This window comes from Gorilla gorilla, chromosome 10 (assembly GCF_029281585.2).
Source record: "Gorilla gorilla gorilla isolate KB3781 chromosome 10, NHGRI_mGorGor1-v2.1_pri, whole genome shotgun sequence".
NCBI classification, from domain to species: Eukaryota; Metazoa; Chordata; class Mammalia; order Primates; family Hominidae; genus Gorilla; species Gorilla gorilla.
In genome coordinates, this window is record NC_073234.2 from 148,148,452 (window position 1) to 148,173,919 (window position 25,468).

Genomic DNA, 25,468 nt, shown 5'->3' on the forward strand with positions numbered 1-25,468 from the left:
TTCTTACTCCTTACTTCAATGCTTCCAGTGTTTTGTGGTTAAGTATGAGGTCTGCTGTTAGGTTTCAAGAACACTTTATCAGGTTAAGAAACATCTCATCTATTCTGATTTTGATTGTTCAAAGCTTTATCATGAGCAGATGTTAAAGTTTTACCGCATGTTGTTTCTGCATCTATTGGAGATGATCTTACGAGTCTTCTCCTTTAATGATGAATTAGTGGATTTCTCCCAAGAAAAACTAACCTGGCAAATTCTAAAATTAAACAGTGCTTGCTATTCCCAGCATAAGTCCTAGTTGGTCATATTGTTATTGTTCATGTATGTTAATATTTTTTCATCTATTGTTCATGGCCTGTAACTTTCCTTTCCTGTTTTCAATTATGTTACCAAAGTAACAAGGATTGCCAAGGTTACCAAATGAGCTAAGGGTTTTTTTTCCTTTTTCTCTTAAAAATCATTTGGGTTTGGTGTTTCTTTTACACTTATTTTTTTCGTCTCTTTTTTTTTTCTTTTTGTGGAGAACGGGGTCTCGCTATATTGCCCAGGCAGGTCTCGAACTCCTGGGCTCAAGCTATCCTCCCACCTCTGCCTCCCTGAGAGCTGGGATTACAGGTGTGAGCCACTGCGCCTGGCCTGTTTCTTTTTAAGTGTCAATTTCTGTAATGGTTAAAGTTCTATTCAGGTTTTTATTACTTCTTAGGTCAGTGCATAACTTGAGGATACTGTGCATTCCATCTATGTTTTCCAACTGTTTAGCAGAAAATGGGAATCCTTCCATTTTTTTAGGCTTTACTATATCTATAATGATGTCTGTTTTCATTAAAATAAAAAACTCTGTCCTGAAAAAGATGTGACCAGCCAGGACAACACGACAAAACCTTGTCTCTACAAAAAATTACAAAAATTAGCTGGATGTGGTGGTGTGCGCCTATAGTCCCAGCTATGCAGGAGGCTGAGGCAGGTGGATCAATTGAGCCTGGGAGGTCAAGGCTGCAGTGAGCCATGACTGCGCCACTGTACTCCAGCCTGGGTGACACAATGAGACCCTGTCTCAAAAGAAAAGAAAAAGATGTGACTATTTTCCTACGTCTTTTCAAAAAACAACATTTTGGCTGTATTGTTTGTTTCACTCATTCTGGCTCAATTTTGTAACCTTTCTTTTCTTTCTTGAGTTGGGGTCTCCCTGTGTTGCCCAGGCTGGGGTGAAGTGCCTATTCACAGGTGCCATCATAGCCCACTACAACCTCAAATTCCTGGGCTCAAGCAATCCTCCTGCCTCTCAGCCTTCCGAGTAGCTAGGACTACAGGTGTGCACCACCATGCCTGGTTACCTTTATAACTCTTTATAACTTCTGTCTACTTCCTCTGATGGATCTGTTGTTCTCTAACTTTTTCAGTTGGAAAGTTAATTTTCTATTTGTTTTTCTTTACTAATACATGCATTTAGATATATAAATGCGTATGCAAGTCCTGTTTAACTGCATACTACAAATTTTGATAGCGTTTGTATTTACATTCAGTTCCAAGTATTGTCTAAGTTCTATGACTTTTTTGATCCACAAGTTATAAATGTGTTGTTTTTTTTCTTAAATTTCCAAACATGGTCTGTATTTAAGTTATCTAGAATTGGTTGCAGCTTACTCTGTGGTATATATATGGTCATTATTTTATGTATTCTTGAAAAGGATAGGTATTCTCTAATTTTAGTGCAAGACTACATTTGTTCACTAAATATATTATAGCTAGTGACTAAATCTAGTTAGTTGATTGTGTCATTCCAAACATATTTTTGCTGATTTTTGGTCTGCTCCAACTATCAACTGAGGGAGGGATGTTAACATCTCCCAAACTGATTGGAGGTAAATTCTTCTTATAATTAGGTAAATGTTTACATTATTTAATGTGAGGCTACATTGTTACAATTAGTATACATTTCCAGAGAATTGTGACTTTCAGTATTATGTAACAACAGTCCTTATGTTTCCTAATACTTTTGGCCTAAAGAGTATTTTGTCCGGTACTAATACAGCCACATCAGCTTTCTTTTGGTTAACATTTACCTGGTATACGTATTTTTTAGTCCTTTTGCTTTTCCTGCGTCCTATCTTTTCAATATAACTCTTGAAATTGTTATATTGGCCCATAAGCCACTGGGCGCAGTGCTGTATTTCCAGCACTTTGCGAGGCCAAGGCGGGTGCATTCACCTGAGGTCAGGAGTTCGAGACCAGCCTGGCCAACAGGGTGAAACCCCGTCTCTACTAAAAATTAAAAAAAAAATTAAAAAAATAAAAATTAGCTAGGCATGGTGGTGCGTGCCTATAATCCCAGCTACACTAGAGGCTGAGGCAGAAAAAAATTAAAAAAATAAAAATTAGCTAGGCATGGTGGTGCGTGCCTATAATCCCAGCTACACTAGAGGCTGAGGCAGGAGAACTGCTTAAACCCAGGAGGCAGAAGCTGCAGTGAGCGAAACCCAGGAGGCAGAAGCTGCATTGTGCCACTGCACTCCTGCCTGGGCAATAGAGCAAGACTCCGTCTTGGGGGGCGGGGGAAAGAATACATATATAACTCTTACAAATAAGACAGTTAAATTTTAAAATCTAATCCATCTCAGGACCTTTTTCTTTTTTTTTTTTTTTGAGACGGAGTCTCGCTCTGTCGCCCAGGGGAGTGCAGTGGCGCGATCTTGGCTCACTGCAAGCTCCGCCTCCCGGGTTCACACCGTTCTCCTGCCTCAGCCTCCCAAGTAGCTGGGACTACAGGCGCCCACCACCACGCCTGGCTAATTTTTTGTATTTTTAGTAGAGATGGGGTTTCACTGTGTTAGCCAGGATGGTCTCGATCTCCTGACCTTGTGATCCGCCCACCTAGGCCTCCCAAAGTGCTGGGATTACAGGCGTGAGCCACCGCACCTGGTCAAAGAACCTTTTTCTTGTCATGTGAGTTTGTATACTGCTCTGATTTACAGCTTACTTTTAATTTTCAGCATTTAAGAATTTTCCTTTTGCTCTTCTGACTTTCACTGTACCTTTTATTACACTGTGTCCTGTGTTTCTAAGTGTTTCCACAGGGAAGATATTCATTTCACATTCAGAAAACTGGGGCTTCAAGAGACAGTGATTTGCCCAAGGCACTGAGTCTAAGTAGTGCACCCTAATATTTTCACATAAGGAGACAGTTCCTTGCCCTCACCTCAGCCTCACAATGGTGTCCTATTAACAAAAGAGTGACACTCAGAGTTAGAGAGTAAAGTGCCAATGGGCACATTTTCAGAAAAAGTCCATTTTCGATGCTTGAACAGAAGCTTCACTACAGCACATGCAGCAGCGCAAGGAGCCTGGCGTCCTGTGTGCCACAAGGATCCCGCCCAGCCCAGCCTCGGGGCCCCACCGTCACCTGTCTCCTGCCCTCCAGGGTGAAGAGCTCACTGATCTTCTTCTGCTTGTAGACATCATTCTTCTCCAGCAGTTTTTTGTGCAGCCAGTCGGGGTGTTTGACACGTGGCACTGGGTTCTTTACCTGTGTGAGGCCAACACCCATCAGAGAGACCCTTGTCTAACTGCACAGTTTTTAGCCCCACAGCCCGTGCCACTGACCCCGCCCTTACCTGCTGCAGGGCCGCAGGGATGGTGATGATCTTCTGGATGGCGCTTCCCAGCCGCTCAATGTAGTAGTCCCAATCCAGAATCTGCATGTGCAGGAAACGGGCACAGAGAACAGCAGGTGGCAGCAGCCAAGAGTGGGGCTCACTTCATGCTGAGCACAGGGCTAACCACTGGGTCTTATTTAATCCTCTCAGAAACTCTATGATGAAAGGTGCCCATTGCACAGCAGAGGACACCAAGGCAGGGAGCTTCACTGACTCCTCCAGATCACAGAGCTAGTAGGTGGCTGAGCCAACACCCCTGGCCTTAGTCCATCCAATAGAACAGCTAAAGGGCCCCAGGCACTTCATGTTTTCAGTTTTGCCCTAAAGGGTTATTAGTTGCTCACCTATTACTTACCAGAAAGGAGGAAGTCAAGAGTGAAGACACCAGACAAAAAACATAATCCAACTCAGACATATTCTGCTCTGTCTAGCTTTCCTTGTAAACTTTTAAGAGTATAGAACGCAACTGGCACTCACTGCTCGAATATCAAAGTCTTGAAGGGAAGAGCTCTTAAGCCATTTCCGGAGAAAGTGCTTCCTCACCGTGGGCTCTGCTTGGAAAATGGCAAGTGGGATGGCCCTGGGTAAGGAAGACAGGCACACAGCTCAGTAACAGTGAAAATCACCCAAAATCTGATCCTAACTCTTATCAAATGAACATGGAAATAAGGACGTGTAACAGCTGTTCACAAACATCAATGTATACATCTGCGTGCATATGTATGCACAAACTCCTCGGGGAGTAACACGTGCGTGTGTATGTGTAAACACGTGTGTGTGTGTGTGCGTAAACATGTCTACATGTTCCTCACAGCATAACCATGTGCATGCATATACATAAACGCATGCGTGTGCGTAGACATGTCTGCGTTTCTCACTGAGTAACCACATGCATGCGTACAGGCAAACACGTGCATGTTCATAACTATGTCTACATGTTTCTCACGGCATAACCATGTGCATGCATATACATAAACGCATGCGTGCATAAACATGTCTACGTTTCTGAGTAACCACGCGCATGCGTACAGGCAAAGACATGCGTGTGTGTGTAAACATGTCTGCGTTTCTCACTGAGTAACCACGTGCATGCATACAGGCAAACATGTGCACGTTCATAACCATGTCTACATGTTCCTTGCTGAGTAACACACAGAAGACTCAGGCTGCTTTCTAGAAAGAACGAGCCTGTTTTCACGTCACCAGCAGAGCAACTGGCAACCGTCAGTGATTCCCTTTCACTGGAGGAAACATCTGTGATGAATACTGCAAACATAAGGAGACCTAAAGAAGACATGCACACTATGATCCACCCGGCTCCATCAAGCTTCAACACTTGGCCACTCTGACTTCCTGTGTGAGACAATTAGAGTGAAGCCCTGTGTGACCCCAACCTATCCCCTCCTCACACAGAAGTCAAGACAACCCTTATTCTGGTGTTCATCAACCCCATGCAGGCATTTGTACTGGTCCTATTTGTATATAACCACCAAAAAAAAAAAAAAAAAAAAAAAGAGCAGTTTCCATGTTTTTAAGTTTTACATACACGGAGGCATAAGGGTCTTTCTTCAACCTGATTTTTGCTTTTTTCTCCAACATGGTTTCAAACTGTCAGTGTTGTAACCTGTAGCTGCAATTCAACCCTTTGAACTCTGGTATAGTGTATCTCGTTCCCTACAAAATGGCAATTATCCATTTCTGGTTGATGGACACTTATGCCATCCCCAAACTTGGTGTTAAACACAGCCCAAATCTGTAAGGAACCCCTTACCTCTCCGTGACAGGGCAGCCCTCACCTCTCTGTGATGGGGGGAGCCCTCACCTCTCCATGACGGAGGGAGCCCTCACCTCTCCATGACGGGGGGAGCCCTCACCTGTCCGTGATGGGGGGAGCCCTCACCTCTCTGTGACAGGGGAGCCCTCGGGCTTGCGGGAGATGATGTAGCGGCAACTCAGCCCTGCATCCTTGACCATCTGGTCTCCCAGGAACTCGGCCAGGCGCTTTGCTGTGCTGATGGATGTAGACTTCTGCTCCCCGTAATCTTCCAGCTTCCGAGACATGGAACGGTTCTCAGAGATGAGCTCGAATAGCTCAGAGTCAGGCATGTTGGCTGCCTAGACAAAGACAATGGGTAAAACACTGCAGAAATCAAGGGGCAGAGTCTGGGCTCACCCTGGACTGTGCTCCTCTAGGCCATGCCCTTCTCTAGCCTGAGACGCAGAAGGCTGCAATTTGGAGAGCTCTCTAATATGCCTGTGTGGCAATACTTTAAAACACACACACACACACACACACACACAAAACTTTAGCTTTTATATTTTTTTGAGACAGAGTCTCATTCTGTCACCCAGGCTGGAGTGCAGTGGTGCAATCTCAGCTCACTAAAACCTCCCCTCCTGGGTTCAAGAGATTCTCGTGCCGCAGCCTCCCAAGTAGCTGAGATTACAGGCACGTGCCATCACATCCAGCTAATTTTTGTATTTTTAGTAGAGAAAGGGTTTTGCCATGTTGGCCAGGCTGGTTTCCAACTCCTGACCTCAAGTGGTCTGCCCGCCGAGGCCTCCCAAGTGCTGGTATTACAGGCGTGAGCCACCACGCCTGGCTTGGCTTTTATTTTATTAAACTGTGCACAAAATATCAAGAAGAATTTACTGAAGAGCACCAAGGCTGCAGAAAAGGATGTTGCTCGGCCTAAGACAGGAAGTTTTTCTCCCTGAAAGGAAGAGAAAGAAGGGGCAGGAAGAGCCAGAAGAGAGGAAAGAGAAACTCCGGCCAGCTGGAGAGTGGCCTGAGCAGTGGAGGCCTGAGCAGTTCCAGTGTGGCATCCACATCCAGCTGCAGCTGTGCTTTGCACACATGTTCCTGACCACAGGCCCCCCACATCCTGTATGGGGTGCTGGGCTCATGAATATTCTGTGTGATACCCTGGTGCTCCCTTGCTCGTGTGTTTCACTCTATACAAGACAATATGCCAAGAAACAGAAGCCCACATGGCAAAGCAAGCCAGGAAAGCACTGCAGAGTGTTCCAGTATTCCTTCTACCCAAGACGCCTGTGCCTGGGAAACATATGCACCGAGATATCTCGTTCAATGCAACACCATTGATAACAATGGAAATGTGAAACCTATCTGGTAGTAAATAATCGTGGACTAGTTACGTAAATTAAGGTGTGTAAACTGGCAAAATGTTATGCAGCCTGAAAAATATAAAAAATACAAAGTAACATAGAAATAAACAAATATCCCAGGCTGGAGTGCAGTGGTGCAGTCACGGCTCACTGTGGCCTCTACTTCCTGGTCTCAAGTGATCCTCCGAAGTAGCTGGGACCACAGGCAAGCATCACCATGCCAGGCTTATCACGCTATTTAGAAAAACGTTTCCCTCAGAGTTGTGTCCCTGGATGCAGAAGCTGAGAGGAACTCCAAGGGGGTAATCGTGCTCAGGAGGTCTTGGAATTTCATCAGGACTGGCCCTGTGTTCTTCGGTCACCTTGGTCTCCAGGAGCCCAGGAAGCACGGGGTCCCCTTCTTGCAGGGTCCTTCATCCCTCAGAGCAGGTGAGGGTGGAGGGTAGGCCTTTACCTTGCTGTACAGCACGTCCAGCCAGTAGTCAGCCACCTTGGCTACAGAGCCATACACCTCTTCCAGCGTGCTGCCCTTGAGGAAGGCCTCAAACACCGAGGATTGGAAGATCTTAATCAGCTGCAGTTCCCCGCGGCGTTTGACCTCAAAGCCCTTGAGCTCAGCCAGAGAACCGTCTTCATTGAACACAGCATACCTGAAAAAAAAAAAAGGCAAGCACAGCAGTGGCAAGGAGCACTGGGGAGCCACCAGCTGTGCCTCATCCTCTCTGCCCGCCTCTTCCCTTTCCAACCAACCCTCCACCTGTCATCCACCAGGCAGCAAACGTCTCTCTCCCTTAGGCCACTGCTTCTCTAAAAGGAAAATGACTGAAGGGCCTGCAGCCACAGAGCCAGAATACAGCAGGCGGGCAGACAGAGCTGGTGCAAACGGAATCAGTAAGATCACAAGAACCCAGGTCTGTTTCTGTCCTGGCTCCTGATCCAACCTCCTTTCTGGGCTAAATTTAATCTATCTCAATCCATGTCCTTTCTAAAGCACAAAAGCTATGAGAGTCCCACCTCTTCTTCAATTTCTTGCCTTCTTCCTTGGAGGCTGGAAGAATCATGGCAAGGTAGGGCCCATCGACCTCAAAAAAGATGCTGTTCTCTGAGCGGGTGACGTAGGTGAGTGAGGACGGCTCAGCCAGCTCCTGGTACTGGTCATTGGTGAAGCCTTCCTGAGAAACAAGAATGAAGAGGGGGCAGCTTCACTCGTGATGGCCCAAACCTGGAAACCACCTGGTGTCCCTCCAGGAGTGGATGGATTGGCAAACTGAGGCTTTTCCACATAACTAACACGACTTGGCAGGAGGAAGGAAGGAAGTTCTGATGCATGCAACCAAGTGGTGAAACTCAGGTGTATCTGTTAGGTCCAAGAAGCCAGACCCAAAATGCTACAGGCCGTATGCTTCCCTTTACATGACATTTTCGACAAAGCAAAATTATAGTACAAAAAACACATTGTGGGTTGCCAGGGTTTCGGGGTAGGGAGAGGATTTGCTGACAAAGGGGTTGCAGCTGTTTTGTGTTGCTTTGTGGTGCTGGACACACACACTATGCACTTGTCCAAACCCACAGGGCTGCACGCTACAGAGTGAACGTCACTGTGTGCAAATTACAAGCCATCCAGCCATGGTGCTGGGATCCCAAGAGGGGTGCAGACTGGGCCAAATGAGCCCAACAGCACTGTGGACATACAGCAGAACATGCCGACAGGGTGGGGAGGAAGGAGCTGCCCCGTGAACTCTGCTGACTGGACAGGGTAAGGCTGAAAACAAAAGTAACTATCTACAAATGCTGTACAGTGGCTGGTGAAATTATTTCTCATGGGACACAAGTCTGTTAGCAATTCTAAAACTACTTTACATGTACTCTAGGATTGAACAAACACATATATTGAAAAATTCAAAACAGGTTTATCACTGAAGGAGAAAGAAGTCACTAATAAGAAAGGGGCAGACTGATGTGTTTAAATGCATCCATGCAGACAGACAGACACAGAAATAAACAGTTCTGTGTGCGTGCGTTACTAGAGACATACTTCGTGGCTGCCTCCACTATGAGAGACTGGAAGCTATGACACTCCCAGGAACAGTGAGCACAGCAAGCACCCCATCTTGGGTTTTTACATCGTTCTTCTCGGAGAACTGGCTGACTCCAGGTTGGAGCAGGGAAAATACAAGATGAGGCTGGTGGACCTTACAGTACCAAGAAGTAGGAAAGTGCTCCAGAAACAAAGACCAGAAGAGGGTATGTCCCAAGAACACGCCACAAACCAGGAGGCCCCAGTGGCCCAAGGGGAACACGTGGAGCAGGAAGCCACTCCGGTCCTATGAGCAATAACCCTGGGATGTCCACTGATCCGCAAATCCACACTGATGTCAATAAGCAGACAAATAAACGAGAACAAATGGAAGAGAAGGATAGCAACGCTTCCCTACAGGATCCCAATTGATACAGTAGAAGGAATGAAGGAAACAGACAATCGCCAGAGAAAAACCACGACAGGAAACCTCAGGCGTAAATGCTGCAGGTGCGGCCCACCAGCAAACACAGCCCATCAGCAACGCTAACACAGTGGGCAGAAGCTTATGGAGCAGCTGTGGATACACTGTCTCGAAGCACCTGCTCCACGATATTTATTTGCTGCTGTGATGGCTCTAATACAGGTCCAGAAACTCTGACAGCCCTCCTCCAGGGACGCTTATTCCTCCCCACTGGGTGTGTATTTACGACTGAAGAGCCGTATACGAGGGGGCACAGGAGCGCCACAGTAAGGCCTGCAGAAGCCCCTCAGGCAGGAGACTAAGCCGTCCCCACAACACACCCACACTCCCACACCACCACAAACCAACACGATGCGTGTGAGAACATGGGGAGGGTGTCGCACCTGTGGAGCTCCTCCAAAAACCCAAATCACCTCAGTCTAGTCACGAGAAACAACAGACAACCCCTGATCAAGGGACAGCCAACCATCGCCTGGCCGGCACCACCAGAGGGTGAGGTCGTGACATGAGGACGGACCGGGACAGGACAACTCGGCGCCACATGGGTCCTTGCTGGGATCCTGGGAGAGAAGAGGGGCTGTGGTGGGAAATGGGAAATCCAGGTGAGGCCTGCAGTGCAGTTACTGGGGCACAGACATAGGTTTCTTAGTTTTGACAAGTGCACCATGGTTTATGCGAGGTCAGCATTAGGGGAAGCAGGTTGAAGGGGATACAGAAATTCTCTGTACTATTTTTGTAATTTCCTGTAAGTTTAAAATTATTTCAAAATAAAAAGTTAAAAGCAAAAAATTCTGGGAGCTATGCTGAAAGAGAAAGGAGCGGAATCACTTGATACCTTCTGACCATGGTCTTCAGGCTATAGAAAAGCAATGTGAGCAGTGCTGGGTGCCAGGAAGGCATGCACACTGTGAGGTGCTGCAGAGCCAGTGACGTCAGGGCACTGACGCCAGGCCAGCCAGAGCTTCAGGACCAGAGGCCCCAGACTCACCTTGACCATGATGTTCAACATGGCGCCTGGGTAGGAGATGGTCACTTTGGGCTTCTTCACATTGGTCGTCTTGAAGACAAAATTTTCTGGGAAGCTGTTGGGCAGGACGCACCATATTCCATCTGTGTCCAGCTCTAAGGGCCTCCTTCAGAGAAAGAGAGGAGCAAGGTCGTGAGTTCCCCTTTCCTTCTCGCCCAGTGTGTGGCCTCCAGCCTTCCCTCCTTCCTTCCTGCCCATGCTTGCCCCCAGGACCTGCTCCCAGCCCCACGGCTCCCCTTCTGCACTCACCCAATCTGCTCGATCAGCTCCCGTGCCTGGGTGATGATGTTGGCCCCTGTGAAGCAGACGATGCCAGCCATCTCCATGGAGTACCAGCGAGCCCTGAGAGGACACCACAAACTGGTGGGTGGGGCTGGCATGGCTCCTCCGGGGGTATCAGAGGCAGTGAGGAGTAGGGAGGAGGAAAGGAGAGATGCGACAGGGACAAGGGAAGCAGCCAAATGTGCGTGTACCAGGACAGAACTAAGGTGGAATCTGGCTCTGCCCGAGGACACTTCTCTGTCCCCACCTTGGTGCCCAGCATAGCTCAGGAAGGATCTGGAAGGGTGCAGTATGTGCCACTGCGTCCATCCGTTCAGGACTCCAGCCTCAGCAGGACTCTTAATACCACCCAGACCCATTCACGCCTTCTCTACTCTCTCTTCACACCTCCTCCCAAGCCCCATTCTCACCTCCAGCTTCTCAGAGAAAGCCCAGGCCTGGCTGCCAGGCCCAACCCTCCTCCAGCCTGGGTCCCAGCCCTGCTGTCAGCTGTCCCACCCTCCCCTCCCAGCACCAGCCCCATGCCCCTTGTCAGTTGCTTCTCTGCCCCTCCTGGACACGCAGACATGCTGTGAAGCAACTGCCCGACACTCTGCAAGTCCCTGAGTGAGGATCCACGCTGGGAGACATAAACACGCTGGAAAATGGCAAGCCATGTCTCCAGCCCATGATGCAGAGACACATACACCCCACAGCACGCATCACTCATGGACACCCAGACCCTCAAAGTCAGCGTGGCCCCCACTCTCTTCAACCTCCCAGCCCCACCCCAGCCCAAAGCCTTCTCCCTCCAACATTCCTTGAATCAGATGAACGGCCCTCCATGCACAGCAGCCTACACCTGAAGCTGCCCTAAACGTAGACTCATCCATTCCTCCCATAAGCCTCTCCCGGGCCCGGGCCCACCTACCCCTTGCGCATGACATAGCCATAGAAGGAGTTCAGGATGCACTTGTGGGCCAGCTGCAGCGAGTCATACAGCACCTCCATGTTCTTGCAGCGCTTCACCTCAGCCGCGTCGCCCACCTCCACAGCCGCCGAGAGCTTCTTTTTCCACACCTGAGAAGCACATGAACATGGAGCACCTCACAGATTCTTCCATTTCACATTCCACAAAGTCAATGGCCCAGGTTTTCAGTATTTTGAAAATTTTCAAATCTACAGAAAACCTAAAAAACCAGTACAATGAAGAGTGTACATTCTTCTCCTAGACTGGCCAACTGTCAATATTTTGTCACACTTCCTTTATTCTGTCTCTCTGTGTTGACAGAATCATTTGAACATTGTAGATTTCACGGTCTGACATCTCTAAACACTTCAGCACACTTTCTAGGGAACAAGAGCTACTCGGGAGGTGCCTGGTAAAATCAATCAATAAAGAAATGCAGCTAAGACCACAGATGTCTCATCAAATTCCCCACCCAACATGAGAAAAGGTTTTTAAAGGCTGGGTATTTAAAGAACAAAAGCAAATTCCTTAAGATAATTACTGAGTGCCTAGTATGTGCCAGGAACTCCATTGTACTCTGAAGCACGAGACAGTCACTACACTTTTGGTGCTTATTTGATGAGGGAGACAGATGAACAAGTAATTTAGCAATTGCTTAATTAAAATAAGGTGAGATAGTAAGGCAGCTCCTTAAAAGGTAAATGTAGAATTAGCATATGACCCAACAACTCTACTGCTGGGTACATATCCAAAATCACCAAAAGCAGAGACCCGAAGACGCACTTGCAGCCCATGTTGAAACCAGGATTGCTCGCGACAGCCAAAAGGTGGAAGCAACCCAAGTGAACGTCGGTGTATGAAGGATAGACAAAATGTGACAAATCCACACAATGAAATATTATTCAGCCATTTACAAAAATACAGTACAGATACGCGCTGTAGGTTGATAAACCTTGAAAACATCATACTAAGACTGGGCGCGGTGGCTCACGCCTGTAATCCCAGCCCTGTGGGAGGCTGGGGTGGATAGATGACCTGAGTTCAGGACTTTGAGACCAGCCTGGGCAACTTGGTGAAACCCGTCTCTACCAAACATACAACGATCAGGCGTGGTGGTATGCCTGTGGTCCCAGGAACTGGGGAGGCTGAGGTGGGAGGATCACTTGAGCCTGGGAGGTGGAGGCTGCAGTGAGCCAAGGTCACACCACTGTACTCCAACCTTGGTGACAGAGTGAGACCCCGTCTCCAAAAAAGAAAGCATCATGCTAAGTGAAAAAGCTGGTCACAAAGATACAAATACTGCACGGTTCACTTACATGACATCCCTAGAGTCGTGGAATTCAGAGACAGAAAGTGGAATGGGGGTTGCTAGGGGCCAGGGAGGAGGTGGGGAGCTACTGTTTAATGGAGATAAGAGTTGCCATTTGAGAAGGCGAAGAATTCTGGAGGTAGATGGTGGTGATAGTTGCACAACAGTGTGAATATGCTTCATGCCCCTGAACTGAGCACCTAAAAACACTAAATGTCATATTATGTTCGCCTTACCATTATAAAAAAGAACACGTGACGATGAGTTCAGCAGGGCAGTGCAGGATGCCAGGGGGCCGCACAGCAGGGACCGTGCTGAGTCTACAGTGAAGGTCTCTCAGAAAAAAAATGGCTCAATCTGATCAGATATAAAATAATGACCCGCTGATATCAAAACAGAGGTGTTGCTATGCATTTTCCATGTTCCTACCAGATGAAATACGTCAGTTAAACACGAGGGGCCAGATGGTGAATACCATAGATGAGAAGGCCTTAGAGTTTCTCGGAACTCCTCACCTCCCATGACAGCGGGAAAGAGATAAACAATAGGCGAAGGCAGTTGGGTTCGTAAAACTTCATGTACTCAAATGGCCAGCCAGCTGCAGCTTGCTGACCCCTGCTCTAAATAATCACTTTAGAAATCATCCTTTAGGGTCCTTCTGAGGCCTCAGACCAGGGTGGATGATGGTCTACGTCCTTCGTGGCCATCAACTCTTCCAAGTCAAAAACAATTGCACATTACCATCCGAATGCAAGTGCCTGCTCAGAGGATTCCAGGCAAGGAGCCAAGAGTGCCCACTTCATGAGCCGACCGAAACTGCCCTCACAGAGGCCAAAGCTTGCAGCCCCTCAGAACTCACCTTGTGGAGCCCTTTGAACTCGTAACGCCTGTCCCGGAAGGCACGCACGGTGTCCACGTAGAAGGAATTTTCCCGCTGGCAGATGGTGGTGAGACGCTCTTCCACCTTGGTGATGTGGATCTTCTTGTAGGCTTTCCGGCAGTAATCTAAGCACGATGGAGAGGGGCAGAGCAGGTGGGTGAGATCTCTCAGAGCAGAGGGAGCCAGGGCACAGGAGTGCTGAGGAACATGGCTTCTACGTCACCACAAAGGAGCAACAGCTCAGATACACTGCTAGTTTCTCATACTGAAAAAGGTGGGCGGGCACGGTGGCTCACACCTGTAATCCCAGCACTTTGGGAGGCCGAGGCAGGCAGATCACTTGAGCCCAGGAGTTTGAGACCAGCCTGGGCAACATGGCAAGACCCCATCTCTACAAAAAATACAAAAAATTAGCTAGGCATGATGGTACACACCTGTAGTCCCAGCTACTTAGGAGGCTGAGATGGGAGGATTGCCGGCGCCTGGGAGGTTGAGGCTGCAGTGAGCCAAGATCACACCACTGCATTCCAGCCTGGGTGACAGAGTGAGACCTCATTTCAAAAAAAAAAAAAGGAAGAAATAGGACAGCCCAGGGGTAGGAACAGGCCAAATACCCCAAGACCACAGAGCAGCAGTGTCTAACACTTGCAGACGGGGAAGCAAATAAAGGACCCTGCAGTGAGAGCACAACTTACAGTGACCCAGAGCAGCTTCTGGTCTGCTGTGACAACACCTCTGCAGCCCCAGCTGGGATGGACCAACGCAGCCCAGCAAGAACAGAAAGTGGGAGCAGGAGCCACATCTTTACAGCCGCGACCATGCCCAGGGACTCACCCGCCAGCCTTCTCTTCTCGTATTTCGCCTGTTCCTCGCGGGACAGCTCATGAAAGGCCCGAGCTGGCCCCTCTGGGAACAAGGGAGGGAACTTCTCTGACTCCAGCTGGTGCTGGATCCGATGGTATTCGCTGCGACTGGCTGGCACTGGGAAGGAGGCAATGGGGGCAAGTTCAAAAGAAGGCACAGACACACCGGCTTCCCACTGAGTGTGTATGGAGAAAGGCGGCCGACACTCACCCACCCGTTTCCCACCAAGTGCCCACCCAGGCGGCCGACACTCACTGAACTCGCCCCTCCACTGCCAGGCCATCTTCCGCTGGCAGTTTGCTCCAGGCTTATTGAAGTCACAGGCAGCACAGGTGGCTTCGTCCACCATGGCAGAGGGCTGGGAGGGGTGAGAAAGCACTTAGGGCTGGGCAGAGAGAGCTCCGACTCTGACACGGGAAGTAAAGTCTCACCTGCAGGCGGTTGGTCAGGATGATGTTGGGGTACATGGCCCCCACGTCCAGGTGGTAGATGAGTGGACACTCGATGCGGCTGGGAACGTCCTTCAGGGAGGCAAGCTTGCTCTTAATCTCATCACACACCTGCAGAGAAAGCGAAACTCAGTTGAGGCTGGTGACCAAGCTTGCCTCGTGTGCAGTTCACCAACCCCTTTTAGACACTCAGGAGAGGAAAAAGCTGAAAAATATATAAATAGAGCAAAAACTAGCCAGAAGAAAAAAGTTAAGAAGGGTTGCCATCATTTCTATGAAATATATTAAATTTGGTGGAGTCATTAGAAAATTACTTGAACACTAAACTCTCCTTAGTATTAAAAAAAATCCTTAGGCCAGGTGCAGTGGTTCATGCTTGTAATCCTAGCACTTTCGGAGACCGAGGCCAGAGGATCACTTGAGCCCAGGAGTTCGAGACCAGCCTGAGCAACACAGTGGGACCCCCGTCTCTATAAAAAATAAAAAATTAGCCGTGTGTGGCGGTGGCACCTGTAGTCCCAGCTACTCAGAAGGCTGGGGTGGAAGAATCGCTTGAGCCCTTGAGGTCAAGGCTGTAGTGAGCCCAGATTGCACCACTGCACTCCAGCCTGGGCAACAGAGCCAGATCCTGTCTCAGAAAAAAAAAAAAAAGAAAAAGAAAAATCCTTAAAATCCTCCAAAGTAGTAAAAATAGAAAACACACCTAAAATTTTAAGAAAAAAGTGATTAAAAGGAATAATATCTATTCCATAGAACAGGAAATACCACAACAGTAACACCTATTGTTTCTACTTGAATTATAGATAAACGAATCAGCCGGGGAAGAGCCTCCACTGCACCCTTCTCTGCCCAGTAACGGCGTGTTCTGAAAGGCTGTCCAGTCAAGAAGGGGAGGATGGGCTGGGACAAGTGAATGGCCAAGTTTCCATGGTGGGGACACCACCTGGACATGCCCCACGTGGCTGTGAGCCCTGCTGACATCCCCCCAGCCACCCTCCACCCAACAGGTGACCCTTCAGGGACACAAAGGCGATCCTGGGCTTCCCTTTCAAGGGCACTTGCGAGGACTTAGGAATCGCTAACAGGACAATGTCATCTACAGAGCTCCCTTCCTCACTCACCAGGGAGCCCAGCATCCTCACATCTACAGAGCTCTCTTCCTCACTCACCAGGGAGCCTGGCATCCTCATATCTACCACACCTCCAGCCTCACTCTACCTGCCCATCTCACTGTTTCTTAAAGACTTTAAATATCTGCTTCTAGGTCGGGCGCGGTGGCTCACGCCTGTAATCCCAGCACTTTGGGAGGCCGAGCGGGCGGATCACCTGAGGTCGGGAGTTCGAGACCAGCCTGGCCAACATGGAGAAACCCTGTCTCTACTAAAAATACAAAAAAAAAATTACCCAGGCGTGGTGGCAAGCGCCTGTTATCCCAGCTACTCAGGAGGCTGAGGCAGGAGAATCTCTTGAACCCAGGAGGCGGAGGTTGCAGTGAGCCGAGATCACACCATTGCACTCCAGCCTGGGCAACAAGAGTGAAACTCTGTCTCAGATTCTGAGACGTCTCGCCACCACGCCTGGGTAATTTTTTTTTGTATTTTTAGTAGAGACGGGGTTTCTCCATGTTGGCCAGGCTGGTCTCAAATTCCTGACCTCAGGTGATCCACCCGCCTCAGCCTCCCAAAATGCTGGGATTCCAGGCTGCCCAGGCTAGAGTGTAGTGGCGCGATCTCGGCTCACTGCAAGCTCCGCCTCCCGGGTTCTTGCTATTCTCCTGCCTCAGCCTCCCGAGTAGCTGGGACTACAGGTGCCCGCCACCATGCCCGGCTAATTTTTTTATATTTTTCTAGTAGAGACGGGGTTTCACCGTGTCAGCCAGGATGGTCTCAATCTCCTGACCTCGTGATCCGCCTCGGCCTCCCAAAGTGCTGGAATTACAGGCGTGAGCCACCGTGCCCGGCCATGGCCGACATTCTTTAACTCCTATTTGTTATTCAGACAAGGCTCTCTTCCTGATCGGTTCATGAGAGTTCCCTGAAGTATAATAATGGATGTGGCTGACAATAGCCAAACAGTGCTTCACAGCTTGCCAAGAGTGTACACATATTCTTGTTTAAATTTTGACTAGTGAATCTATTACAAGACGTTTCTTGAGGGCAGGCACGTGGCTCACACCTGTAATCCCAGCACTTTGGGAGGCTGAGGTGGGCAGATCATTTACGGTCAGGAGATCGAAACCAGCCTGGCCAACGTGGTGAAACCTCATCTCTACTAAAAATACAAAAATTGGCCAGGCATGGTGGTGGGCACCTGTAATCCCAGCTACTCAGGAGGCTGAGACAGGAGAATCGCTTGAACCCAGGAGGCAAAGGTTGCCGTAAGCCGAGATCATGCCATTGCACTCCAGTGTGGGTGACAGAGCAAGACTCCGTCTCAAAAAAAAAAAAAAAAAGTTTCTTGGCATCAATGTGAAAGCTGTTAAAAACTCTAAACCAGCAACCTCACTGAACATGATGTAGTGCTGCACAGTGCCTGATATAAAGACCTGAGATAGGCCAGGCGCGGTGCCTCACACCTGTAATCCCAGCACTTTGGGAGGCCAAGGCAGGCGGATCACAAGGTCAGGAGTTCAAGATCAGACTGGACAACATGGTGAAACCCTGTCTCTACTAAAAATACAAAAACTAGCCAGGTGTGGTGGCGGATGCCTGTAATCCCAGCTACTGGGGAGCCTGAGGCAGGAGAATTGCTTGAACCCGGGAGGCAGAGGTTGCAGTGAGCCAAGCTCATGCCATTGCACTCCAGCCCAGGCCAACAACAGCGAGACTCCATCTCAAAAAGGGGAAAAAAAAAAAAAAAAAAAGACCTGAGATGTGCCACGTCCTGAGGAACAGGGATCAGAGAAGAACTGGTGTCTCCCTCTCCGGTCACATAACACACTTTGTAAGTGTGCTTTCTAACCATTATGTGAACAGATTTTACAGTCACTAATCCTGTCATTTGTAGGAATTTACTGTCATTTTTAAGTCTCAACAACAAAAAGTAAATAAAATTTAAAACCTCCAATGGCTCCCCAGTGCCTATAAAATAAAGTCCTAATGCCTTAAAACAGGACACGGGATACATCCCACCAGGACCCACCTTCCATGTCACTGCATTTCAGGAGCAGCTCACACCCCACCTCTCATGAAGCCCTCCGACCTTGTGACAGCATCACACGTCACAACCATGACTGCCCCGTCCCACCAGAGACCCTGTGTCATCCGTCCACAGCACCACACGCAACAGGTGCACAATAAACGTGCTGCTGAAAGACGTGGTCTGTGAAAAGGCGCCAAACACAGACTGGCTCTTCCTGCCTCCCTGACGGTTACCTCTTCAAAGTTGGTGACTTGCTCCACAGGCACTTTCTCCTCTTCCTCAATGGCGTGGCGCAAGGTCTTCTCAACCCGCTGCAGCAGGAAGTCAAAGGCGGCAGGATTCTAGCACAACAGTGAGACGACAGGGTCAGAGGGGAAACACACCCACACTAGCCCGCCTCAGGTTTGATGCTGTGGCTGCACGTGGCAGGATGTGCCCGAGAAAGCTCCGGAAGGACTCATGTGCACACTCTGCAGTGCACTGCCCTAAAGAAGCCCCGGGGGGTGGTGGGCCAGAGAAGCCACACCCGGTGAGGGGCTGTGGGACAGGATGGGGAGAAGGGGCTTTATTTCAGCCCCTGCAGCTTCTGGGTCCTACCACAGCACAAGAGTGGGAAGAATCTGAATCCCAGGGAAGAAGCACACCATCCTAAACCGGCAAGGGATATCGCTGCGGAAAACCCCAGACTCGAGGGCCTCCACGTGGCCCCCGACGTAGGTCTCAGAGTCCAGCACGTGTCCGTTGTCCGTCAGCTTGTTGAACTCCTGCTCTTGCTTGTTGGGGAAGATGATGTTGGCGTGGAAGGCCTGCACCATCAGCAAGGCCTCACACAGCGTGCCAGAGCCCTTCCGCAGCACCTGCAAGAGAAACCAAGGCTTCCAGCCAAAAGCAACACCAAAGGCCCTGACTTGCAGGCAAAGTCCAGGAACCTAAGCTGAACTTCAGTGTGAAAGGAGAGAAAACCTCGTGGTAAATGGCTGCAAATTCTGCCTCCTGTGGTTCCTTCCTCACACCAGGGCCAGAGAATTCCCAAAGGACATCCCTGACGTCACACACCAGAATTCTACTGCCGCCTTTGGTGCCAGCACTCCTGGGACATCCACCTCCATTCAGCTCCAGTGCATTTGGAATGGGGCAAGGGCTGAGGAGGCCAGGGTGCCGACAGGACAGATAATGCTCACCTCGTCGGGCTCCATGGGAATAATGGTGCACAGAGCGAAGATGAATGGGTGGACGTACTTCATGTACAGGTAGTAAGTGGCGACAGCATCTGACACAGAATACGTGGCCAGAGTCTGAGGAGAGAACGCCAGAGAGCAGGGCCATCAAAATCAAGAGCCCAGCGTCAAGTGTGAAGCACAGAAAGCAAAGCCTGGCCTGACCAGCCTGCCGCACACACAGTAAGGAGACCGGCACAGGACAAAACACGTGTGTCCCGGAGACACAGCCTGCTGGGTGGAGCGGGCTGGCATACATGCGTGCACACAGCAGCAGGGGGAGCCGGGATGTGGCTCACGTGCCTGGGGCTGCTCCGTGGCCATCCGGCACATGTCCTCCGGGTCTAGCTCCACGGGATCATAGCCTAGCTTGGCCTTGGCGGCCGCCTTGAGATTATGACTGCCCACAGGAAGGTAACTGTCCCTCTTCACCCACCTGGAAGGAGAATGAGAACAGAAGCCAGGATGATTCTAACATGCAGCCCGGGAACCCCTGAGAACCGGCAAAACTGGGCACCACACAGACAGATGCAAGTTCCTAACAGGCACCCAGGAGCCTCACACCAAGGCCCCACATGGTGTAGGCACCTCGTGGAAACCCTTCATCAGGATCTAGTGAATCTCACAGACCTGTCCACAACACAGGAAGCACCAGGACTGGTCCTTCCAGCCCTCGCCTTCCTCCCACCCTCAGCAGAGCTTGTGGCCTCTCCGACGGGCGCCCCACCTCCTTGGGCCTCTCCCCAGACCTCAGGTCTGCACCCCTGGGGCCTAGTTCTATCAACCACACTGATCTTCTCTCCTCACACTGTTCCTTCAGCACGGAAACACTCAAGCCCACCCTCCTTTAATAGAAAGCAAGATGTGATCAGATGCCAAGAAGAATAAAAATTTAAAAAATAAATAAATAATAAAAATTAAGAAAAGAAGTCCCCCCACACTCTACCCGGAACCTGTCTCTACCTCCTCCCTACAGACGCATTCCCTAGAGCAGCTGTCCAGGGGTCATGTCCGGTCTCCGCCCCCCACAGCCTCCACCCTGCGGCCTTCTTCTCTCACTTTACCTCTTGCCTTCAGTTCATCCACTACCCCAGCTTTCACCAAGACCCACCCGCATCCCAGTGAGTCCCAATCTACAGTGCGAGCCCAAACCAAGCCTCATGGTGGTCTTCAGGGCCCCCATATGGGTGGGGCTTCCAGGCTAGCATATCGGTAGCAGGGTCACCTCCTGCCTCAAGCCCCTTCTCTACCCATTCCCTGTATCCACGGATGGCACAAAAACCCCAGGTGCCACCCCCTCCCTGAGAACCAGCATCCCTGGGCCTCCCCCTGCCCCACATGACAGATCCTGAATCCTCACAACCCTCACTCCCTGCCTTGGATCAGGACTGTCACACCGTCACACGCTAAACCAGCCCCAGCCTCCTGGCCTCCCTCTCCAAGCCAAGTGCTGAACATCAGAGCTAAACAGAAACGCATTCAGGCTGCAAGCACCTCAGTGGCACTGTGCAGAATACAGAGGCCATGGAGGTCCCTCCATTCCCTTCCTTCCCTCCCTCCCTTCCCTTCCTTCCCTTCCCTCCTTCCCTCCCTCCCTTCCCTTCCAGCCTCCTTCTGTTGGCATTTCCACATCCACCTGTCTTCCCAACCAGTCATGTCAGAGCCCCCGAACGCCGTGACTCTCTGAAACTCTGAGCTGCCTCCCACCCTAGCTCATATGGAATCTGTGGTTGTCCCGTGAGGCTTGTCCTGTGAGGCAGCCGGGCTGCCACATCCCAACCTTGCCTGGGCAGAGCAGCTCCATGAGGTCCTAGGTCTGGGACCTGTCAGCTGAGTGCGTCTTTCCAGCGGCTTCCCCACCCCAGAGGCTGATGCTCAATGTGCCTGGTCACTGATGAATTGTCAGTCAACAGTCAAAGACAGCACATCCCGGGCCCCGGCAGGGTTGCAGCTGCCATCCTCTTGGGTGACCTGAAACGGCCTCTCGGAGGCCACCCTCCTCCCATGAGATGTGGTGACAGCACAGTCTGCCAGAGGCCTTCAGATCTCGCTCACGGACAGCAGTGAGGAGCCATGCTGCTCTGTGGCCCCTACCTGAGGCAGTCCATGTGGATGCACTGGGGCGCCTTGTACTCTCCCTGGCTGTCCTTCTGGAAGCCTATCTCCTGCTGCATGCTCAGACCGTGGACTGCTGCCCGGGCCTCCACAAATGGCCTGGGTTGGAAAGAGGACAGACAAGCAAGTGGGCAGGTCAGGCTCTAATTCCCCTTTCTCCATTCCTCCCTCAGACCCAGGGAGGAACCCAGACACGGGAGGTGCAGAGTGAACCCAGGAGCCACCTCCTAAGTCGACATGGGAAGCACCCCTGCACCACGCAACACCTTCCCTCTCAAATGCTGCCCAGTTACTCATAGAGAAGACACAGACTCACCAGTCAAAAAAGTCCCCGTTGTAGGTGACCATGATGGTGGGTTTGGTCTCCTGGACGTGTTCAAACCACCTTTGGATCAGATGAGCCTGAACCCAAGTCACAGCAGTCAGAGGTCTGCTCTTTCTCTTCTTCAAGCTATTTCCAAATTCCTCTCCCAAAGTTCAGAAGCAGCAGCCTCATGTTGGCCCTTATTCCTGCCCCGCCCCCCCGCCCATCTCTGGCAGAAAAGACGGTCACACCCTGAGAACAAAGCTCATGGAGCTGCAATTCTGATCTGATGGAATGCCTGAGGCCTTGGAAAGATCCACATGTCCATTCTTCCCACAATACCAGGTAGTTTCCCAAGTGATACCTCCTTACCTCATCGGGTTCATTGAAGACACAAAAGGGGCCTTCATATTCTGGCTTGGGGGTGAACTCAAAATCTTCAATATCTTCTGAAACAATCTCCCTGTTGGTGATGAGGTAGCCCTAGCGAAGTTCATTAGCAATCAGCACAAGTCAGAGGCTGCAAAGCCAAGAAATGGCGTTCCCACCCTGCCCACACACTCTGCCTAGAGATTCTCACTACAAAGAAGTCCACAGCAATGTGAAAGCGCTTTAAGCTTCCTGAGAAGAGACCCTCCGTGTGTGGATTCCCACTGGAACGGGGAGGGTACAGCTGGAGGTCGGAACAGCTTGGTTGCTCCCACTCCTGGACTAACTCATTATTCACTCAACAAATACTAACAGTGGGGCAGATGCTGCTGTAGTATGGGGACCAGACAACGTCCCCATCCCAGGAGCTTACTTCCCAGAAGCCACCTGCTCACCTGGCCATCGATCATGTAGGAAATCATCATAATCTGGTCTGTCTCAGCATCAGGAAACTTGAGTGGCAGTTTGGTCGTCTCAATGTCAAATGCCAAAACCACAGGGTCCTGTGGGGACAAAATAAGCATAAAGCCAAGCTCTAAACTCCCCATTAGGCCTCCCTGAACACCCACCCCCGGCCTGCTCTACCTCCCTCTGGTTAAAAGAGTCAAAAGGCTCTAGAGCTGGGAGAAGGACCCTAAGACTAACCAACCTACATCAAGAGTATGACGACTCCCTATGGTATGAAAACTGATACACCTAAGAGAGCAGCTGATCACAGGACAAGCCTAAAATCACAGAACTTTAGGAGAAAAACTCTTTAAAAGACATCACCTCATTCTGGTGGTTATGACAACTCTGAAAGGTAACTGTGGCACAGAGATGATATCTTCATTTCGGAAAAGAGAAAACTGAATACAAAGACTTTCCCAACACCACAAAGTCATGTTTGAACCAAGGCCTTCTAGTTACAAATCCATTTTTCACCATGTCCCTTCACTATCAACTACCCAAACAGAAGTCCCAGCTTTCCCTCGAATGTCCAAATCCTGCCTAGCTCAAACACTGATGTCATACAGTGATATACAACAGAAAAGGAAATGATACTGTCAGAAACTGATGAAAAATTCTAACTCCATATTTCCTTTAATAAAGTATTTGGGGGAAAAGCAGCAAACATATCTTTGAGTCAAATTCACTCTCCAGCACTGAAGAATATTCTCTCCAGAAAACCGGAAATTTTAGGATGAAGGTAATACAAGCAAAACTTACAGGTCGTTCAACAAGGTCATCTCGGCGGGTGATTTCTACCGGAAAAGCATTTCCTCGGTATCTGACATTGTACCAATGAGCCTGCAAAACACAGTGTGCTAACTAGAGTTCTACATCCAGAAAAGTCTATTCCTCTGTGGATTCACCCATAATGATCATCTCCTGGCTGTTAGGAAATTCATGTGAGCAGCGACCCAACCCTGCCCCACTCACCACGTGGATCTTCAGGTCAATGGAGAGGCGGATGTGGTAGGGAACATCGTACTCGCGCATGTCCACAATGTTGTCCAACTGGTCAGCTATCTTCTTAGAGGTTTCCTCTTCATCAGTAATGACACCGCCCCTCTGCAGAACACTAGGAATTAAAAAGAGAGCAACTAACTCAGCTGCCAGGGTCTGGAGGTGAGACCAGAGTTCCAACTCAGTAGGAAGAGGTGAGACCAGAGTTCAAACTGAGGAAACACAAAAGGTAAATTGATGTGGTTTCAATGACCAGGGCAGTCTTTCCTTTAAGAATGGCTTGGACTGGGCCAGGCGTGGCAGCTCACGCCTGTAATCCCAGCACTTTGGGAGGCCAAGGAAGGCGGATCACCCGAGGTCAGGAGTTCGAGACAAGCCTGGCCAACACGACGAAACCCCGTCTCTACTAAAAATACAAAAATTAGCCAGGCGTGGTGGCGCATGTCTGTAATCCCAGATACCTGGGAGGCTGAGGCAGGAGAACCACTTGAACCCAGGAGGCGGAGGTTGCAGTGAACCCAGATTGCGCCACTGCACTCCAGCCTGAGCAACAGAGCGAGACTCCATCTCAAAAAAATAAAGAATAGCTTGGATGATAACTCTACAGACAGGAGAAAATTCAGTGTAAGATGTATTCATTTTATATGATGTGAGTTACACCCCAACTAAAAAAAAAAAAAAAAAAAAAGAGGGCCAAGCATGGTAGCTTATGCCTCTAATCCCAGCACTCTGGGAGGCAGGAGGATCGCTTCGGCCCAGGAGTTCAAGACAGGCCTGGGCAACATAGGGAGACTCATCTCTACAAAAATAATAATAATAATAATAATAATAATAATAATAATAATAATAATTAGCCAGGCATGGGGTACACACCTGTGATCCCAGTTACTCAGGAGGCTGAGGTGAAAGGATCGCTTGAGCCCAGGAGTTCGAGGCCACAGTGAGCTATGATTGCACCACTGCACTCCAGCCTGGGCAACAGAGCAAGACCCTGTCTCAAAACAAATAAGTAAATAGAAGAAAAAAGAAAGAAAACATTAAGTGCTGCCAGTCAGGAGAGCCAGGCATGACCATCCTACCATGGTCCTGATACTCAGGAGGCTGCCTCATGCAGGCTGAAGAGCAGGCCTGGGATTCACACAGCCTATGCATGGGTCTCTGCCATGTCTAAAGAAGTGGCCCACCGTTGCGGCCACTATTGGCCTATAAGCTCAAATACTGAACGGGCTATTCAGGGGGAAAAAGACAGACGAGTCTCAGATATGGCTCAAGCCTCTGAGGACTCAGTCTCTGATCACACCTTCCAATATTTCAAAAAGCAACTTGTGGCATTGCCAGGGAAGGCGGACTCCGGGTAGGGACTGTAGAAATGTTCAGCATCCCAAACTGATCCTCTTTTGTCAGAGGGTTAAGGGAGGTTCTTCCGAAGTCATCTAAACTTCATTACTCAAGCTTTTCTCTTCCTAATCGGTTACTTTGCATCCTATTATTGTTGCTGCTCAAATACTTGAAGAACAGTGTTTAGTGTTCTAGGCTTAAATTTCTGTGGATGATACCCAAGGTTCTCTGGAGATGTGCTGTGTAAATCTCAGCACTTAATGAAATTCATAGACGGATTGTGTTAGGGCAGTAGGATGAGGGATCTTTTCCCCTCTAAGGTGACTTTACTACTACAACCACTCAATTTTAGAGCCATAAACCCACCCCTCCATTGGAAAAGAGAGCTAACACACAAAATATAACCTGGGAAGCCACTGTTTATTTAACACAGAA

General features: G+C 49.5%; 1 protein-coding gene across 3 annotated transcripts in view; it reads right to left on the minus strand.

The window, feature by feature from the left end:
* Positions 1-25,468, minus strand: part of POLE (DNA polymerase epsilon, catalytic subunit) — a 61,971-nt gene that overhangs the window by 29,648 nt on the left and 6,855 nt on the right. For all 3 annotated transcript variants that reach the window (XR_004066830.3, XR_004066829.3, XM_031000656.3), the window contains exons 7-29: positions 23,669-23,810; positions 23,456-23,536; positions 22,642-22,749; positions 22,190-22,300; positions 21,830-21,915; positions 21,493-21,612; positions 19,702-19,834; positions 19,363-19,476; positions 18,826-19,038; positions 18,415-18,522; positions 15,023-15,151; positions 14,847-14,949; positions 14,562-14,708; positions 13,707-13,852; positions 11,500-11,648; positions 10,557-10,649; positions 10,269-10,413; positions 7,794-7,951; positions 7,234-7,429; positions 5,551-5,765; positions 4,128-4,230; positions 3,609-3,689; positions 3,398-3,520 (exon numbers count right to left, since the gene is read on the minus strand). Coding sequence is in view for 1 of the 3 variants with exons in the window: in XM_031000656.3 (XP_030856516.2) it covers positions 3,398-3,520; positions 3,609-3,689; positions 4,128-4,230; positions 5,551-5,765; positions 7,234-7,429; positions 7,794-7,951; positions 10,269-10,413; positions 10,557-10,649; positions 11,500-11,648; positions 13,707-13,852; positions 14,562-14,708; positions 14,847-14,949; positions 15,023-15,151; positions 18,415-18,522; positions 18,826-19,038; positions 19,363-19,476; positions 19,702-19,834; positions 21,493-21,612; positions 21,830-21,915; positions 22,190-22,300; positions 22,642-22,749; positions 23,456-23,536; positions 23,669-23,810 (3,004 nt within the window). In the remaining 2 variants the exon portion in view is untranslated. The remainder of the gene's footprint in view (positions 1-3,397; positions 3,521-3,608; positions 3,690-4,127; positions 4,231-5,550; positions 5,766-7,233; positions 7,430-7,793; positions 7,952-10,268; positions 10,414-10,556; positions 10,650-11,499; positions 11,649-13,706; positions 13,853-14,561; positions 14,709-14,846; positions 14,950-15,022; positions 15,152-18,414; positions 18,523-18,825; positions 19,039-19,362; positions 19,477-19,701; positions 19,835-21,492; positions 21,613-21,829; positions 21,916-22,189; positions 22,301-22,641; positions 22,750-23,455; positions 23,537-23,668; positions 23,811-25,468) is intronic.